The following is a 20,072-nucleotide window of genomic DNA, read 5'->3' as shown; positions in this document are numbered from 1 at the left end:
AATGTAGCAGTGGTAGTAGTAGAGAGACGGAGAAATTCACTGCGGGTGACCCATATAGTTTTTGAAATTATGGAGTAGTTTAATTACAACTGGGTCTCTCATTAAAATAACCTCAGCTCACGACTGGTTTCTCTCTTTCTCTCCGTCTAATTCAACTGAAATCCGCATTGAAAAACCTACACTGCACATATATAACTGATCAATTATTTCGATAGCATACACTCGAAATCGATAAAAAGTCATACACTGCAACCAAGTCACTCGGAAAATTACACAATCAAAGCGATAGGATCGCGTGCATGGAAGCTAATTGCGGACACGCTCCTAGTCCCTTCCTATTGATAAATCGGTTCTCTACGCGTATACAGCATCTGACCTAGGCACAGATAAATCGTATAATCCGCATATCCGACGCGTGTCTATGCTCCGACCTTTGAGCGGAGAAAGTCAGCTCTCGAATAAGGAGATAAAGTCGACGCCGCGGTCAGTATATTTCAGAGTCGCTCAGCGAAATTCGCGAACCGAGCGATGAAGTTGCTCGATAAAGCTTCGACTGCAGCATACCGAGAAAAGAGAGAGATTTCTCGAAGTCGAGAGAGAGAGAGAGAGAGAGAGAGAGAGAGAGAGAGAGCAGTGGGCGTACCGGTTAAGTGAAACACAATCGAGCAGGGGCTGCTGCTGCAGCGACGAGGGTACGTGTAAGTACCAACGAGTTTTCTTGCTTTGCGGCTCACGACGATATTTATATACTCGGCTCTAAGTGGACGTTTTACAGCCAGCCTTATACGATTTAAATCGCGTAATTTCACTCTCTCTCTCTGACTGCGCGGCAAGTATGGTGATAAATTACGGAAGAATATAGTCGTCATTGTGTGCATTTGTTCGGAAGAAATGTATGCGTTGTGCGTAAGTATTATCCAGTAGCGAATTTCTCTCTCTCTCTCTCTCTCTCTCTCTCTCTATCTCTCCTCACGGTAGCGCCCACGCACTCGCACAATGACAGACAATCTTGATCCGAATCACCTTTTTGCTCGTATTACGCTTAATTAGATAATTCCCAAACGGTAGCGGAGCTCGGAGCGATTTATAAAGTCGGCAGCAGCGCGTAATACGGCTTTTTCAGCGCCGGGAAATGACGGTTACTTCCTCGCGAGTGTACGTATGTACTATGTACTCGCTGTGCAAAAGTGGCATTTTCACATAATTGTATCGCGTTTCGCGCGCTCTCGTGAGATCCGCTCCTGACTCTTGTATAAACGCAGTAGTCTACTGTACGAAAGGGACGAGAAGTGCTCGATGCCCTTATAGAACTATATTCTTGTTTCTGAAATAACGTGAACATTTTCTGACTACTTCCTAATTAGGTGCAAATTTGTTGCTAATCGTTAACATGTTAAAAGAGCCGAACAATAACTCTCGGCTGAGAGAGACAGAATCGAGGCTGAGAGCCAATTAAAAAGGCGTTCTGGTCACCTACTAAAAGCACAGCGGTGCACGTACCCACACCTCGATACATCGAACAATGCCTGAATGGAAACTGCTTTACAGGAAAAGTGCGCGTGTGCGCGGAATTAAAAAATCATTCTCTTAGCGAATACAATATGCGCGTGTACAATAATCCACACATGCGACAAGTAGGCGCGTACACTATACGAGTCGCTAACCGTTACGCGAACTACTAATTATACACACAAGCCTCTTCTTACCATACACACGTGTTGAACAGGCCGCTTCTTGTCCCCCACTCTCTTCTTTCAAGTAGATCGTGTCGCGCAAACGCGAAAAAAATCGGCCGAAGAAAGATCCTCTCGTTATCATTGCAGCCAACTCGAACACAATGATACAACCTCGCGCGACCCATTCACTTTTAATCCTAATAGAAGCGAGTAGCCTTGCCGGCGAGCACGCGTGTGTCGATACACGCGCGCGACTCGTTATTTTTTCTTTCTCTATCCGCAGTCTCACTCGCGAGTCTCCTTCGGCTGCCGGCGCTGCGCTGCATTGTAGTCTTGTGAATGCGGCGTCGACACGTGGGAATCGGCCTGAAAGCATGCTACTCTCGATTGTAACGGACAATCTAATCCCCCCCCCCCCTCTCTATATGCCAGCTCTCCGATCCTCGCGGTGTAATTCGACAATTGGTTGTTCTCACGTGGCGACGGAGATTATTTCTTTTTTTTTTTCAAACTCGTCTGGGAATTTCGCCTCTCGTTGTCTTTCGACATTTTCCCCCCTCGAGAGAGAGAGAGAGAGAGAGAGAGATGCACTCGCGAGGCTGATGGTGTTGCGCAATGAGGGATTTGCAGGAGAGATCTGCTTGCCCGTGAGGCATCGGCAAATAATACATTTTCACTTTTATCAAAATCAAAATCAAAATAACTACAATTGCCTATAGTTTATCACACACTCGTTCGTCATCAATAACTCAGCGCTAGTTTCGATTCCGATAACGCGCACTTTCGATCCTTTTGCTTATTATCATATCTCTAAAACTTTCACTGCTCGCCGTACATATCGACATCCTTGAAAAATCCCCGCGATAAATGAATAATTCGCCGATCAAAGTTATAGAGGTAAAAATAGAGCATCGCGGAGCGTCCGATATTTCAATTTCCTCTATACCGGCGAACAGCGAAACTTTGTTCTAAATCCAGCAGCAGCGACGCGGCTCAGGAGTTAATCGAGTCTGCTGCGCGCGCAGGGAGGAAAAAATGATCGAGCTCCATTAGCACGTGACTTAATCGGGTTCCCGTTGCGCGGCCCAGAAAACTCGCGCCGCTGCCGAGGTTGCAGAAGCCGATTCACTTTTCACAATATCCCATTATATCTCTGCCTGCGACGACGCTCTAATACTCGATTAATCCCTACTTGACTTTTATGTGCTCTAAGCGGGAAATTCGATTTTGCGCGACGATTAATTGCTGCGTTGACTGGAGTAAGGTGGAATCGGTTGTTGTTTTAAAAAGAAAATCTAGTAGGATTGTACATTTTCTTCTGTAGGACGAGTAAACGGGAAGCAGCTGCGGAGGGAAAAGGCGCGCGTTTTTGTGTTCGCGTCGATTTTTCAGGCTGTATAAATCAGAAAGCGTGACTTTCGCCACAGAGAGTTGAGACCCTAGAGAATATACTATCAATCGATTCAGGAATAAATAACACCTCGATACTAAACGCTGCTGCGCGCGGCGCGCCTCTTTTTAATCTGCTCAGCTCCCCGGTGCTTTTCTGCCCCTCTCTCTCTCTCTCTCTCTCTCTCTCTCTCTCTCTCTCTCTCTCCCTCATTGTGCTGCAGTGCGCACTTTTTTTCATTCGTCGCCGTAAATTCATTTTATTGCTCCGCAACAGACAGGATATTCTTTCATTTTGCAAAATACACATCATGAGAAAATCAACGCACTGCTTTACCCTCTAAAACATGGCTATAAGAATCGGCTCAGCAATCCCCGATGCAGTGCGCGCGTTGCGTAAGCCGAGTCTCACAATATAACTCAGGAGATAAAGCCGCGGAGAGAGAGTAAGAAAGAAGGAAAAAAAGTATCAGCAAGCGCGCCGAGAGCTGCAGCGCAATTGCGGAGCAGCGTCTCCGGAACGCGGATGCGCCACGTGTATTTTTAGTTCATGCATTTCTTGCGCGTACACACACGCGCACGCGTAGACTGCGCTGCACTTTCTGCGAACGATTTTTATCGCGTGCGTGCACAATTCTCGATCGATCTCGCGATTAATTAATGGTGCAAGTTATCTTCTCGGAGAATATTCGAGCTTCGAAGTATTGTGCGGTCGTCTGCGCATAAACAAAACACATACGACGACGCTGCGAGGAGGAGGAAGCCGATATACGCGCGGCATTACAATGCGCCACGGCGGCATCGTTCCTAGAAGCGATAACATATAACGCTGCGCTGCAAGCCCGCATGCAAATGCTCCGCGGGACGCGCCGATATTTCCGAGGGGGAGAGAGAGAGAGAGAGAGAGAGAGAGAGAGAGAAGGACGTGACGAGGTGCCGCTGTGCTCATAACTGATCGATGCTCTCTTCTTCTGTGTATGCGCTGTTGTTGTTGCTCGCAAGAGCATGGCCTCCCGAAAATGCCGGGGAGAGCTTTTCCGGGTTTGATATAGACGGATGGAAGTAGACTTTTACGGACGAAGGGAATTTTGTCGATTGTTATGTGCCTGATTAAGTGTATGACTGTTGGATTTCGCGCTGAAATAAATTTTCCTTTTCAGCAAATTTGTAAGGCCTCCCTTTTGAAAACACAAACTCGGTGCGAATTTAATTTCTGTATATTCTACACACTGAGAGAGGGCAAGCTACAGACATCCGCTTTAAGGACACGTCGAACACGATTTTATACTTATTCTAACTAGCTGCAAGTAGCTGCAAGTGGTGGGAGATGCGGCACAAACAATTATCGTAACTTTCGCTTATTATTCCTTTTCCTCGATATTTACTCCTCTAAAAGGTTATCAAATCCAGACGAGCAATATATCGAACATCGCGCGCGAGTTGCATATTATTCCGATGGAAAGTGAGCGCGTCGAGCGCAACCGAGAAAAACCTAGAAAGTGTTAATAAAGTATACGGACGGCGGCTGCCACGATCGCGATAATCTTTCCCTTATCGCCGGTTATAAATACATGCGAAGCTGAAAAATCAGCCGCGCGTTATCATCAAACGGAAGCCAAAAAATCAACTCTTTCACTCGCGGTCAACAAGCAGTCAGCTGTCTACCCCTCCTCCTCTGAATCTTCCGACTCGCTGCCAAAGTTCGAACGATTTCCCCGAATCCATGTCTCTCTCTCTCTCTCTCTCTCTCTCTCCCGCTCGCTAATAATATCCGCGTCGTTGCCCGATATACACATAGAACGCGCGTGCGAGCGCGTCTTCGTCGCCGTCGTCCCTCGCAAGACTGTTCTCTCTCTCTCTCTCTTTCGCGTGGGCGAGCGACGAACGACTCTCTGGCGGCTCTCACCTTAAAGCCAAGCCGCAATTTTAGTATCTCGCCAGACGCGGGACCCGCAGCTTCTTCTTCGGCTTCTTTCAACCCCGGGACGCGTTTCAGTTTAGAGTATTCGCTGCGATATCTCGCGGGGTGTGTGTGTGTGCGTGTGTCGTAAATCTCGATTAAGGGATATAGGCTTGCGGAGGCTCGGTCAAAGGCGCCAGAACGGAGAGAGGGAGTGAGGAGGAGGCCCCTGGGCCCTCGCCAGGGGCACCGAGACCGATTGGGTATGTTGAGCTGCCTATGCGGCTGCTGACGATGCGTTCTTTAGTTTGTTCTGTCTGTATAGCGCTTCTGCTGCAACTGTAACTCGATCTCTGTCACAGCTGTTTACCTGTCGGTTCGTTTCTTCTTTTCTTTCTTTTTTCTCGCCGACTGTCGCTCTTGGTGCGATCGTCGACGTCGTTGGGCTTGTAAACGGCTGCATTAATGCGCAGTTTTGCGAGGATCGGGTTACGTGTTTGATGACAGAACAAAGGAGCGAGGAATGGAACGTAATATATTTCATCGACGCTTTGCGTCAAAGGCAGAGAGAAAAATAAAATAAAACATAACCGACGGTGCAAATGTCAGCTAAAGGAGAAACTGGCTGAAGTGGCCAACGTTTTTCGCCGCTTCGTAAAAATAGACTCTCCGTCGATTCACTAATTTTACACCGAGTTTCCCGCGCTTTGGCATTCGGTCTCTCGCGACTTCCTACACAACGTCGTCGTACATATTCCCCTCGGCGATGCTGAAAATTTTCTAACACACACGCTTCCACATAGACGACCGATAGCAGCGCGTATCGTCGAGCAGCTGCGCGCAATTGACTACCGTTCGATGCCCTCTCCGTCGCAGTCAATTCTAATAGTCAAGCAGTCGTATCGCCATCACCACCGCCACGCAAACAATCATTCGTATCAATTATAGAAGTTCTCGCTCTCTCTTGTCAAGCCCAGTCCGTCCCCGATTTTTCTCGACGGAATGCGCCGTTCAATTATCGGTCGCGATCGCATGCTTGAATTTAAAAACTATTCGCGCCAGGAATTCCGCGGTGAGTGTACATACAAAGCGCGAGCTCCGCGACTTATTAACGGCAGCTGCAGCGCAGCCCATTTACGTTTCGCGCAGCAAAACACAAGGCCGCAGAGAGCGGCGAGCTTCTGTAATTGCATTAGAGGTGGACGAGAGAGAGAGAGAGAGAGAGAGAGAGAGAGAGAGAGAGAGCAGCGGACGCACTCCCTTATCGGAGGAAATTCAATTATGGCTCGCGGAGCCGAGACCCAGGAAGTTCGCAGCGCGAGAGAGTTCGCGTTTCGAGATAGAGACGCTGCGGTGGCTCCTCTCTCTCTTTCGTGGGTGGTAATGAGGTGGCGCGTGCTTTTTCTGCTCCGGGAGCCTTTTCCGTTTATTAATACCGCCGGAGATCTCGATTGCGCAACGGGAAATCTCCTGTAGCTCGTTGTATGCGCTGCGGTAAAAATTCGATCGGAGAGAAAGCAGCGGAGGGTATTATACGCGCTGCAGCCGAAAAATCGCCATTGTGCGCGGGCTATGGAGAAAAGAAGATATACACGACCATAATGCGCGCGTCATCGCGTAATGAGGCTATTACGAGCAGCGTCGCGAAAAGCCAAGCACGTGACGCTGCGCTTTTGGCTTCCGGCCTCTGTATATACTGTTGTGTGCGATATCCGAAAATGACGTTTCGATTTGTCGATGCGCATTGTTTGTTTACATCGTGTACGACTCTTGCTTTCATTCTGCATTTCCCGCTGCAAAATAGAGCCGTCATTATCTGCTCGACCTAAACCTTATATAAACTTTCTCTCCCCGCTTCCGTCGTAATTTCGATTTCGTTCGTCCTCTCTCACAGAGCATTATATCTACATACACATATACATACCGGTTTCCACAGTGTGCCGCCACGTGCGTCGCGCGTATCACCGTATCGGAATGTGACGCTGTTTGTGGCGCCGCCGATCGAGGAAAAGAGACTATAGGCCGCTACCGGTGCGTAGCCTCGCATACTAAGGCACACACGGAGCACATCGGGAGCTCTCGTCTAATGGGAATTCCGCCGCCGCCGCTGCTGCTGCCGGCTGACGAGCCTGGAATTCGAAAATATTGATTCGCTCCTATGCGCGCATCCCTTTGTTTTGCTGCTCAGAGAGAAAGAGAGAATCACGAGGATGCAACGGCCGCGATTCCGTATTTTACGAGCCGAGAGAGCGAGGAGGGAAGAGAAACGCGCGCCGATTCGTATGCGATTTTATCTCTCCCTCTGCGCAGCTTTCGTATTTTCAGCGAGTGTCGGGGTTATGGTCCATTGACGCTTCGCGCGGGTGTGTGTATATTCTCGTACGCGCGTTTTGTTTTTTCTGGCGGCCTTGGCTGATTTGCTTTTTGACGCAGGTGCGATACGAGCGCGGGGTGTATCATTGGGCACATATATTTTTGACGCTGGTTACGTAATCGCGGTGTGGCTTGCAAAATTGGGTGTAATAGTGGCGTTAGAGCGGTCTTATTCGATGTTGAGAATTGGAGCGAACTTTATGTTTCTTTTCGTATGCATAAATTTAAAAAAAATAAATAAATAGGTTCGTATTTGAAAAACGAGCGGAATGACGAGAGCTGACGTTTTTGAAAGGGTTCGAGTTTGGCACACGCTTTAAAACGCGAGAGCGCGTGATTCGCCCGCTATAAAATTTCTGTACTCTGGAAATAGCGCTGACGAAATTAGAGCCTGAACTTCTTCCCCGAGAGAGAGAGAGAGAGAGAGAGAGAGAGAGAGAGAGAGAGAGAGAGAGAGAGAATCTACGCTTCAAGCTAATCTCCTTCGACACTCTCGCTAAAGCATTCGAACTGCTTTATCGAACGTTAAATTGCCATCCTGGACCCATTCATTCTCTAAGTGTATAAATATCTTTTAATTATCGCGAGTATATATAATTTATTGAATACGCTCACTGGATTCAACGGTTCATTTTTAAAAATAAAACACAAAAGCATCAATGAACGTTAATTCCGTCGCTGGCGTGTCCGACGATCACGTCAGCCTCTCATCTTTGTTGAACGTAATGCGGTAGCTCTCTCTCTCTCTCTCTCTCTCTCTCTCTCTCTCTCTCTCTCTCTCTCTCTCTCTCTCTCTCTCTCTTCGCTAATCGAGCCGCAGCTACGGTAGCCCCCTTAACCGTTGGTTCATCGATATAAATCATGCAAGCTTCGTTCGATCGACGTCGCTTTTTTACTTTCTCGAACGACGACGGGCTCCGAAGCGATCGCGAGCAATTTCTCGCCAATTGATTAATTGACCCTCGGCGCGAACTCGATTTTGCACGATATCATCTTCATAGCCTGGAATGTGGCTTTAATATATTTCATAAACGCGGCTCTATTCTGTACAGTTGATGCAAGAACGCGTAGCGTATAGTAATTCGATAACGCAGAAAAATGCCACATTGTTATACGCTCGGGGAAGATAGAGCGATGTTAATCGTTATTTAGCGTATAATAACCGTGTGTTCTTCTTTTGTCTCTGTTGCAGTCTGAGCGAATGTTACTTCGCGGGGAAAGGCGCGGCGCTGGTGCTGCCGCCGAACGAACGAGCCCGACCATCCAGGCGCGTCTCGGCGGCAGGATGCGACATACAGCAGCATCTTCAGTCGATGTTCTACCTGCTCAGGCCCGAGGAGACCCTGAAAATGGTGAGTCCATGCATATCATTATATTACATTATAAACACGGCTCGCGAACGTTAATCAAGCGGTGCTTCTTTTTTTCACCTTCGAAATTCGCTCGATAATTAGTTTTCGGGCTAAAAAACGAGCGGACAATGATTCGAAGAGTGGGCTATGCACTAATCAAGAGTCCCGAAGCAAAGGCGCATAAATCGCCCGGTCTCGAATTACGTATGCATGGAAGATTCTGTTTTCGATCATTGATTGACTCTCGGGTTTATCATGCTGCTATAATACAACGCTTACACTCCAACGCGCGGTAAACAAAGTCCGCTTCTCGAAGCTCTTAGCTCAGGGATTTCCGTGAGGACACGCACATCAAACGGCAGCCTTGGCCGACGACCGACTAATTATCGATTAAAACTGCCCTCGCGCTATCTTTAATTATTTTCATCCGCTCGATCCACGCATTTAACAATCCGAGAAAGCTATACAAAAGCCATGCGATACACATTATTCGCCCAAGTCCAGCGCGCTGACTTTCCCCATTCTCGCGAACGACCTTCGCCGCTATATGGAACTATATATACCACCGGTCAGCAGCAGCAGCGGCGGCGCATTTGTTGGCTCTCGAGTCAGTCTAAAACACACTCAGTTGCGCGCGAGAGAGAGAGAGAGAGAGAGAGAGGAGAGATTTATCGGCCGAGCAACTGCGCTTTCTGGCTCTAATTGCGCGAAAGGCGCGAGCTCGTGTCGATTGTTGCAATTGTGTAACTGGCCAGGATCGGCGAACACGCTGGCACGTAGCGACCTTGAGCTACGTGTCGCTGCTGTTATTCCGCCTCGACGTTTTCCTGGTTTGTACGGGGCTCGTGAAAGAATTTTTTCACGTTTATATCATTACACAATTTCAATTATTTTTCTTCTTCGAGAATAAAAGGTTATATTCGCTAATAAGGCAACCGAACGCGCGATTTCGATCCTAATCGCGCAACGCGGAACCCCCGGAGTCGCTCTCTAAAACAAAGCAATCGAAATATTCTATTAAGCAAGCCCGCGAGCGCGCGCATTAAATTTTATTGAAATTCAACACCTGCCTATCTCGGGCCCGTATCTCCTATCGAGTTGAATCTCTCTTATGTACACCTCTAATAACCCGCTCACTCGAGAGCCAGCACGTGTACATTTACTTCGTCAAAATTTTCAGCCACGAAATAACCTCGCACTAGTACACTTTTTTCTCGCGAACAATTACACATACACACACACACACACACACAGCACAGTTTCTAAGTGTACAAACTCGACCTTGAGCCCAGGCATCGCTGTTTCCCCGCGCGTCCGTTCGTTCGTTCTTCGTTCCAATTAGAAAGAGTTCGCGAGCGCGGATATAACGGTCTGCAGTCGAGAGGCGAACTTTAAGTAATTGATCCTCGGCCGTTGATAATAATACTCTTATGGATCTGTATAAGTCGAGCTGTAGCGATGGCATTTTTTAAGGGAGAACAGATGAGATCTGCGCAATTAAATTGTTTTCGAAAATCCAACTTCTCCGTATATACTACCGGGTATTTAATTCGCATCGCGCGCGCGCGCACGATCTCTTGGGGATATTATGCGCATTGCGTTACAATGATCATTTTCTCCCATTGAATTCGCAGTTGCAAAATCACGAAGGAGCGAGTTGTTTATACAGTATTGTGTTACAAGCGCCGCCGCCGACGACGACGGGCAGTTTTTTTTTAAGACACCGAGCGAGTCGTTGCAGCAGCCTCGTATAATAAGAGCAGATTATAACGTTAAGATTCGAGGGAGATAGAGAAAATTCCTCGGGCTATGGACTGCTGCTGCTGACTCGGATCGATTATCTCGGCTTTCATTGTCCCATTGTAACGCGGCAAATAAACGTTTCTAAAAAAAACGAAGACTCCATAATCGTTCTCGATTTAACAGTCGTTTTTCCCGCGCGACAAGTGCGCCGCAATGTCATTTGTCTCCCTCTGCGTGCAGCGCAGCTCTCAAGATGCAGCCGCATAAAGGAGATCCCGCTCTCTCGTTCGCGATGGTAATTGCCGTGGAAAATTCTTTCGGATTCTTACGTAAATTATTTCGTAATTGCGCTCGCTCGCGCGGCGTTTCATTGAGGGAATAAAGGAAAGCAGGAGTGTAGTAGTGCTGCAACTCTCGGAAATAAAAAAAATCCTCTCTGATTGTGCGGAATTGACGGCGAGGGTAATGGTCGAATTGCGTGCCGCGACTCGAGGCTTTTCATATTTTCGCGTGTGCGCCTATGCGAGCTAATGCATCGCCCGCGGACAGTTTACTCCTCGTTGATCGCCGCCGAGTGTATGTATACATATATACGATTGTTTTCTCTTGCTGCCCTGTATAGTCGTTAAACGCGGCGCTCGATCCTTTTTTTCGCGCGCGCAGTATGAAGCAGCGCTTATCGAGGCTATCATTGAAAGCCGGGGCGATATTATCCAATGGAGAGGAAATAGAAGTATATACGGGAACGAAACGAGAAATAATGACGGACTCTCCCCCTCGAATCTGGCGGCGGCGGCGCGCACACGCGTGATTATCAGCGGCGCGTGTCGGCGACGGCTTTCTGGCCTTGATGCTTCGGGTAATGCACGACGTCGACGATTAGAACGTACGCGCGTGCACTGGACTATATACTCGCGCGCAGAGGTCAGCCGATGGGGTTCGACCTTCTCCTTCGAGAGATTTCTGTTCTCACTCTTTCTCTCTATATCCTCCGCGTTTTCGCCTCGTTATACAGTCGCGGGTGTATGATTCGAGCGATTTACAACCGGCCACTTTCGTATACACACGAATTTTTCGAGAGCGATCGCGCTCGAATTCGACGTTAATCCGATAACGAGCGAGTCGTACACACGAAAACGCAATCAATCTCAAAGGAGAACTCGGCGTATACAGTATTAACCAGGGCTGAAGAGGGTATAGGAGCCCAGGGGGCCTACTCCCATCCCTGCCTGCGCACGCCTCCGTCTAATTTTTTTTTTCCTTCTACTCCGACCTCGTGCGGCATTATTTACGATGCTTTCATTAAGTCGTTAAGGCCGCGCTCACGAAAAACACAAGGGCTCAGAATTCCAAATTGAATTATGACTCCTCGAGAGAGGTGAAGGTCTGGAAATTCTCTCTCTCACGGATGTGTTGTGCAATTGTATTCGAAATATGATCAGCAAGCTCCGATTTTTCTTACACTGTACGAAGAGAACCTTGTCTCTTTATTCCGTATGTTATAAACGACGAAGAAAGTCGGAAAGAGTCGACGCGTGATCGGCAGCCTCGATGCGCCCTCCTCTCTCCGAATATCGCCGTTCGCGAGCTACGTGACGCGATTACGAAGAGTCGACGACGACGACGACGACGACGAATGCATGAATATTTTCCTCTTTCAAAAAGACGCGACGGGAAAAAATAAACAGCCGCGGCTATTCGCCCTTAATTGTGAATTATGACGTATATGGAGCTCCGTCAAATTGTCGTCGTTTAGTCCGCTCTCGCTCTTTCTGACATTCCGGTTATGCGCTACTTACGTGTAAACCTTTTGAATGTTAGCTTCAAAATAAATTACACCAAAAACTTTCTCTGCATATACGCCACGTTTATAACTTTTGAATTTTCCCCCGTCTGCGAGTTATATACAGAAGCCGCCGCTTTACTCTCCTGACCCCATCAGATTTATTATTCGCGTCACGTAAGCCCGCGCGCGTAATTTCATGCGAAGAGTGCGGCATAATTTTGCGCAGATAACGTTAGAAAGGCTCCGCGGCCGTATCAAGATTGAAATCTGGCTTTAAAATTAATTTTCGAAAACCGAAAAGTTGTACATATCATGTCCGGTCTCGTAAATCACGAAAGGGGAATAAACGTACTGAAGACATCGTCGTTGCGGCGCCTCGCGCGCGACACTCGGCCTTAAGGCGACAACGACGTGGTGACGACCCACTTGCGCGGCGGCAACGGCACGGCTCGCTGGCGACGAAGATGACGCCGCTCGTCACGACTGTTGCCGCGGGCTGCCGATGCAGCCAATGACGGCTCATGATTTTCGCTTGCTGCTGCTGACGAGGGAGTCTCGTTGTCGGCTGTATCTCCGCCTACTTTGACTACCGATGCGTATGGCTTATCTTTCGTGAAGGTGACAAATTTTTTTTGGACAGTAATTAACTCGTTTTGGGCTACTGTCGTGCCACTTGCGAAAACAGCGTGACTCTATTATTGTCCTCTTATGGCGTTTCCTGCGATTTGGAATACGCTTACGCAAGAGCGCTCGCGTATAAACAAACCGCCGGCTGAGTTAGCTCTTGAATTAGCCAATTTGAATTTAAAAGCCCGAACGCTCAGTCGTATTACGTCTCTAATAGCCGCGCACCGAGCGCGTAATAACTCGCTGTTTCCTCGGGAATCAATAGCCGTATATTGAGCAACGCCGACGAGGAGGAAAAAAAACCTTCGGCTATCGCGCCGCTCTGATTTACACGCGATCGACGAAAGTTCACTTTTCCTTTTTCTTCGGCATAGGAGAAAAAAAAGAATCAGAAAACCCGATCTTATCGCAGCGGCGACTGTTTTGTCGAAGTCGGGTTTCTCCTTCGCGTTATCTCTCTCGCTCGCGCCTTTATCTCGCTGAAAACCAGTCGCCCGAGTCGCTCTCTCGCAGGACCACCTGGTATACACGCACTTTCGGAATCTCGGCGTATTAGCGTGTGTCATTGTCGCCGCGCGTAGATCGAGCTAATTATTCGAAGCCGTAATACTCGGCCTTTTCCTAATGCTTACGCTAGCGTAACATCTCGTAACCATTATACGCAACACGCAATACTTGCACGCAGGAGCGAAAACTCCTTGGAAGAATGTAATAATGCGCGTGCAAACAAACACGAAAATAAGTCCCATAAAAATTCCATCGAGCGAGCAGTACCATAATACAGCGCGAGCATAGACAACAATCAGTACGAAACAGAAGCGGCGCGCGGATCGACGACAAAAAAGCGCGGCAAGAATTCCGTTAGAGCACTGCTATAACACACTGCTCATAGTCGAAACCTTTCACGAATGGCGAGCGGCTACTCCTTAATAGCCCGCGAGCGGAATAACAATAAGCGTCGGTGTAATAAGGCGACCCAGTTTCGCGCATCTCGCGCCCTTGCTCCATGGGGAGGAGCCGCTGACTGACGTGCGGAAAATGCAGCGAGAGGAGAGCGTTCTCTCAATCGGGTCGAGGCTATATAGCTGTGCAAAGCTGCAAGTGTCTGATACATTGTTCACGCGAAGCTGCAGTGGAAATTATCATCGGCGTGTTACGCGTCGTTTCTTTAAAAATTAAAGGAATCGTTATGGTCCGATCGGAGTGTATAACGAGAACGACGCGGTGGTATAGCCTAATAGCAAAACTCGATCTTTCTCTCTCCGCTACGCACACCGCGATGAGGTATAGTACAAAGGGCCGGAAGTGCGCGAGCGAGCGATTAATGGCGAGCGCTGGACTACAGCCCGGGGTCGCTGACACTTTCCGCATAAAAGGTCCATCTCTCTGCATGTACAGCGCGGCGCAGCTGCCCCCCGTAAAAAGTAACGGACCGCGCGCAAAAAGTCAGCCGGCGGCGGCAGAATTTTTTCCTTTTCTCTTGAGAGAGGGATGCAGGTGTGGCTTGAAATTCCGACGATACTACTACTACTACTACTACTACTGTTTTACGCGTGTTATACCATAGTTAGATCGTGAAATTTTATACAGGCAGAGGCTGGCTCATAATGTATAAGATGCCGATTTTACGAGAGGAGCCCTAACGAGTGCTTTCGAAACTTTCGAGCCGGCGATATGGTCCATCCACTCAGGAGCCGTAGATTAGCTTAAAAGACGCGCGGAAAGTTCAAAAGCCGCGCGCTTCGACATTGAACCTATAACGTATCAGATTTATTATTGTATGAGAATAAGAAATGTTGTACAGAAGAATGACGCCCACGCGGTAGCGCGAAACGTTTTTTCTCCCACTGTTATGTGTACCGGCCGCGAAACAATAAGCCGGCATTGTCAGCGACGCGTCAGCCGTGTACACTTTGTCAATACGTATACCTCCATACACACACGTACACAAACAGGTTCTCGCGTGTTCACCGAGCCACATAGAGTAAGAGAGCAAAAGGTCCTCATCCGCAGTGCAGCATCGGTCGTCGTCGCGGGGGGCGAGGAAAATTATCAAGTGCGCGTCGACGCGAGCATTAATTACATAGAATTGTACGAATAACCCGGAAGCGCATACGTCGAAGAATTTGCAATTACGATCCCGTATCTGTATCGGGGCTCACACCTCTATCGCGACCCACTTGCAGCGAGGAGCGAGAGATGAAAAAAAGGGACGAGATGGCTAGATAGGAGGCGCCGACGCTCTAATTTCGCGATCTAGGCTATCTCAACACGCTACTGCTTTGGCACACGGGAGCGAGATATAAAGCGACGGTTCTCAAAGAGCGCTTTTCGCGAGCGAGTTGCCGAGGAAAAAAATGTTATTGTGACGACGACGAGTCCAAATAACTCTTACTGCTCCGGTTTTAATTCATCCTTTGTCCGCCGCTGACTGAGCTGCATTGACATTGCAACGAGGTAAGGAGAGCGAAGAAGCTCTGAAATTTAAACGAGAGAGAAAAAGTCGGACGGTACGCGCTGGAACTGAGAAAAAAGCTTGTGCTCTTTCTCGCCTCTCTTCTTCTTCTTCTTTTTGTCGGAGACTCCGAGTCGGTAGTAGAGCTGACGTTTTCACGAATTTCATGCCCGTCTCTCTCTTTCGGGACTCCTGTGGCACACACACACACACACACACAACCACTAACTCGTCCGTATTTGGATTAGAATGGGCTCTTTGAAAATCACGGGCCGTGTTAAGCGAAGAGATTGATGACCCGCGTGTGGACACGCGGCTTTCAAAGCACGTCATTAATTTCGGCGACGAGAGCTAGTCGCGTCTCGTTTCAATAGTACGCTTTGTCGTCTAGAGATTTTTTTGTAACCTCTGTATTATACACGTTCGACACGAGTGGACTGATCAAAAGTGTATTATAACGGTCGCGCGCGATTAAGGGAGTCAAACAAATGATAAATCAACGTTCGGATTTTTGCGCGGGCTGCCAGTGCAAAACCGTAACGTGGATTTTTTTTCAGACTCGCGAATTTACCGCTATACCCCGTATCACCGCGCGAACTTTATCGTAAATGAATAAACGACGGCTGCTGCACTACCCCCCGTGACTTTGAAATTTTCGCGCCGCGTCACGCGCGCAAAAGTTCCTTCCTATCTCTATATGCCCTGGAGTTGTTGCAGCGTGACTCGAGCTGCTCCGTCTTTGTAGTTTAGCGTTTTCCAGTGTATTCAATGAGCATAATGGCCGAGAGTGTCAGGCTTGGTTAACACTACGACTGAACGCGTCCGGTGTTTTCCATTTAGCTGTTCACTTCGAGGCTCCTCTGTGCGCATTGTTCGATGCATCCATGCGCAGACGAATGAATCATGCGTAAAAAGAGCCAAACGTCGTAAAATTTTTTCTGCAGCTTCAGTCGAATCGCTTACTTCCTGGAAAATGAGTTATTAACGCACGAAAAAAAACCAGTGATTTAAGCGCAATTTAGCCATATGGACAATGCGATTCGATTGCGTTCTTCGATTCTTCATATGCGCAAACAGCATTTCCTCTATGTGTCGACGTTACGCAACTCTCACGTGTATACCCGGGCAATTAACATTAACATTAACGAGCGTCCTTTTGATGCAGTTCTGCATACATTGCCGTTGAATAGCGAGCTTATTGTTGACTCTGGTCTGCGCACACACTGGTACAGTAGAAGAGACGACGCGCGCGCGGCATTCTTGGCAAAATTCATTATGCATTTTCGCGAGGCACTGCACAATAACGCACGCACGTGTCATCCCCGGGGGATCTCGTGGACTCGACGAGGTATAATCTGCGCACGTGCATCGGGGTGGAACACGAGAGCTTTGCGAGACTATTATTTTCGATTAAAATCGATTCATCTTGTCGCAGTGGTATCCGCATTGGATTGTTAAAATTGCACTGGAAATTTTCCACGGGTTATTATTTGTTTTGGCGAGTCACACGCGAGAGAGAAAAAAATTCGTCTGAGCAAACTCCGTACTGTGTGTATGCAAATGCCAAACTGGTTCCTCGTCAGAAGGTCCAAAAGAATTCTTCCTTTTCAACGCTGGGCGAATCTACGCCTCTCCTATACGGACTGAGAGAGAGAGAGAGAGAGAGAGAGAGAGAGAGAGAGAGAGAGAGAGAGAGAGAGAGCTGCAGAAGATCCACTGCGGCTTTGGAATAATAAATCAGCCGAGCTGAGAGAGTAGCTACGCTAAAATGTTTCGCGAGAGAGCGAGAGACGTGAGCGGCATGCTGCACTCTCTGTCTTTCCGTAAAAACGAGTTTCGCTACCGCGTTGTATACGCGTGCGTTAAAACGTGGATTCTAACGGTTGTGGTTTGAAATTCTATTTTTGAGCATCAACAAAGTCGCCGTGATAATCATTTCAATGATAATTCGACTATACACTTTGTGCAACGTCGCTCGCAATACAGCACTGCTGCTGACGAAAAGCCAGTCTTGACCCACGTGCATTGCGCAACGAGTCGACAATGAAAAATAAATGCGTTATCAACGTGTGCTGGCATAAACTGTGTCAATGCGTATCGGGATGTAAACATTGAATTTCATTCATAACAGAGAGTTTGCTTTGTATTGCTTTACGCTGTTTTAAAAATATTCACCTCAACTAAGCAAACGATAATGCACATAAAATCACAAATTTCGCAATGAAATTTTTTTTCGCTCGTTCACAGCGAATACCAACATAAACCTCGCCACGTGAGAAAAAAAGCAAAAACGGCGGACCGGTCGTTCCTCTCCTCGCTTTTTATCCCGGATGCCGAAGCATTTTCATAAATCAAAGCTCGCGATGTTAAGCGAAGCTCTCCGCGTATTTCGCTCGTTGTTTTTTCCTCGTTAAACGCGCGTGTACGTGCGTATAAAACTCGGGATATATATTTATCGAGAACCGCGCCGTACAAACGTTCCGCTCGATATATCGCCCTGGTATAGAGCAGAAGCTTCTTTTATCGAGCGCTATTACTTTGCAGAGGATAAAATGCTAAATATCGGAATGAAAGTGTTGCGATGGGCGCCACAGAGAGATACTCCTGGGAAATCGAATGATTCGAAACCTCTGGTTTCTCTCGCAAGGATTGATAGCTATTCACTAGTTTTACTACTTCGGCGATGTAAACTGTCCGTTGTTTACGAAGTTCGAATCTTTACGGGCTTGCGAGAAGCAGAAGAATGAAAGTGTAATGTATGCATCGACGTTATTATGCGAGGTCTCTATGGAAATGTGAGATTTTTTTCGCAAGCGATTAATCAAGTTTTTAAACGTATGCTAAAACGAACGACTTGTATAATCCAGTTATGCATGATTCAAAGCTCGAAGAAATTATAACCCAATAACTCAATCGAAATCAAAACAAAGGCATTTCGCTCATATACACACGACAATCCAAAACAAACTCTCTGTTATTGTGAATGAAATTCTCTGTTTACGTCCCCTCGACGACATCTTGACACAGTTATTCGCTCCAATTATGCACCAGCGCGGGCCTCGATAACACACTTCTTTTTTCATTGTCGTCTCGTTGAGCAACGCACGTGGGCCAAGAGTGACTTTTCGTCAACAGCTGCGCGCGTCTGTGTGTAGCAAGCGACGCTACTGCAATTATAGACCCAGCAGCGATAGCCGTTGTCACGCGGCGTGTTCCATATTCGCCATCGGCTGTTGCGACTATGAGCCGATTGATCAGCGTAATAAGACTGCTTAATGACCCGATTTTGCATGTCTATAATAATCGCCTGAATTGATGAGATACTCGGACAATGCAACGCTTTGATTATTGATAATTATGCAACGTGTCTGAGGCTAAACCGCATTAGAACGTTACGCGGCGGTGTGCAGTGTCAAGTTTTTCATAATTCAGCGATAAACGTAAATACGCTGATGATCGTGCATTTCATGGGAATATCAATATTGAATAACACACTATCGACGCAACGACTCAAGCCTCGTAACGATTATACACGCAGCGACGCGACGGAAAAATTGAAAGACCTGCAGAAAAAAAGTTATCGCAGGCTTACGCTCACAAAGACGACAATTCCGTGCGCGGCATTGTTTGTCTGCGGGAGGCGGTGTGTTATACTCGTGCAAAAAATCGCTGAGACCGCTGCGTCGTCGCGCATTTGACACACTAGTTCGCGCGCGCGCGAGATTGCATTATATGCGACGAGGCGACCCACAAAGCCGTGCCTCTTTCGGAGATTCCCTCGCGCGACGGAAATGAATTACGTGCGGCGCGCCGCGTTTTATACACACACCGCAGTGTCAGAATAACGCGCGACTACGTTATGAGAGATATCCCCCCCCCCCCGCGTGTATTGTGCATGTAAGGAGGTTAGTGTGGTCGCACGTGTGCGAACTTTCTTGTGCGAGCTCGGCGTTGCTCTTTAATTTCTCTATTCGAATCGGTGCAGGATTTCGAGGAGGATTATAAGATGAAGCAAAAAGGGAAGAAGATCGATCGCGGCTATAATCGAGGCTTATTACTCTAATTGAAGACCGCGAGAATCGCCCCCAGAGAGTCGCCTCGTTCTCTGAAGCTTCCACGCGGCGCTGAGGAGGAAAAAACGAAGTACGTCGAGATACGCGAGCGACGAAGGGTATCTACGGACAAAAAGAAAGCCGGCTTTCTTGGTCACAAATTTCCAAGTGTCATCGTCTCTCTCTCTCTCTCTCTCTCTCTCTCTCTCTCTCTCTCTCTCTCTCTCTCCTCGGCTTTTCATCCCGAAGAAACCTGCGGCGAATCAGCGAAAAACTGCCGTAGCCGAGATTCCTCCTGGCGCGAAGTCTTATAGCGGTAGGATTAAAAGCGCTAGTGCCGTGTGTACAGTATGAAAGAAGAGCGATTTTCTCGCGCCGCGACCGTGAAAGGGATACGCTGCAAATAAATCACTTTCTCGGACGCGACGCGCGTTCCGTCTCTGATGGCTAATTGCGCTCGACGAAGAAAACAAAGGGGACGTGCAGTGTATCATATACGTATATAGGAGGCACTTTTGAATTATCTCACCGTGTATCGTACGAAGAAAAAATGTTGATGACAAAGGACACGTGCTCTGCTCTCGCGAGCGATAATTTAATCGCGTCGAGCATCGCGCAACACTCGTGTGTGCCACTTTGTAGAGAGAAGCGCTCGAGAGAGTAATTAAAGGCATGTGTGACACTGGCCGACAACACAGTCGCTTTTGACAAGCCCGCAC

General features: G+C 47.9%; 1 protein-coding gene across 4 annotated transcripts in view; it reads left to right on the top strand.

The window, feature by feature from the left end:
* LOC100122558 (protein phosphatase Slingshot) overlaps positions 1-20,072 on the top strand; it is a 108,059-nt gene that overhangs the window by 36,623 nt on the left and 51,364 nt on the right. For 3 of the 4 annotated variants that reach the window (XM_031922956.2, XM_008211589.3, XM_001606119.4), the window contains one exon: positions 8,531-8,690. In XM_031922956.2, coding sequence (XP_031778816.1) covers positions 8,531-8,690 — 160 coding nt within the window. Of the gene's footprint in view, positions 1-4,989; positions 5,229-8,530; positions 8,691-20,072 lie in introns of those variants that run through there. The other variant, XM_032597018.1, reaches the window with a different exon arrangement.

Source organism: Nasonia vitripennis, chromosome 2 (assembly GCF_009193385.2).
Source record: "Nasonia vitripennis strain AsymCx chromosome 2, Nvit_psr_1.1, whole genome shotgun sequence".
Lineage (NCBI taxonomy): Eukaryota > Metazoa > Arthropoda > Insecta > Hymenoptera > Pteromalidae > Nasonia > Nasonia vitripennis.
The sequence above is the reverse complement of the archived record's forward strand: the minus strand, read 5'-3'. Positions and strand labels throughout refer to the sequence as shown.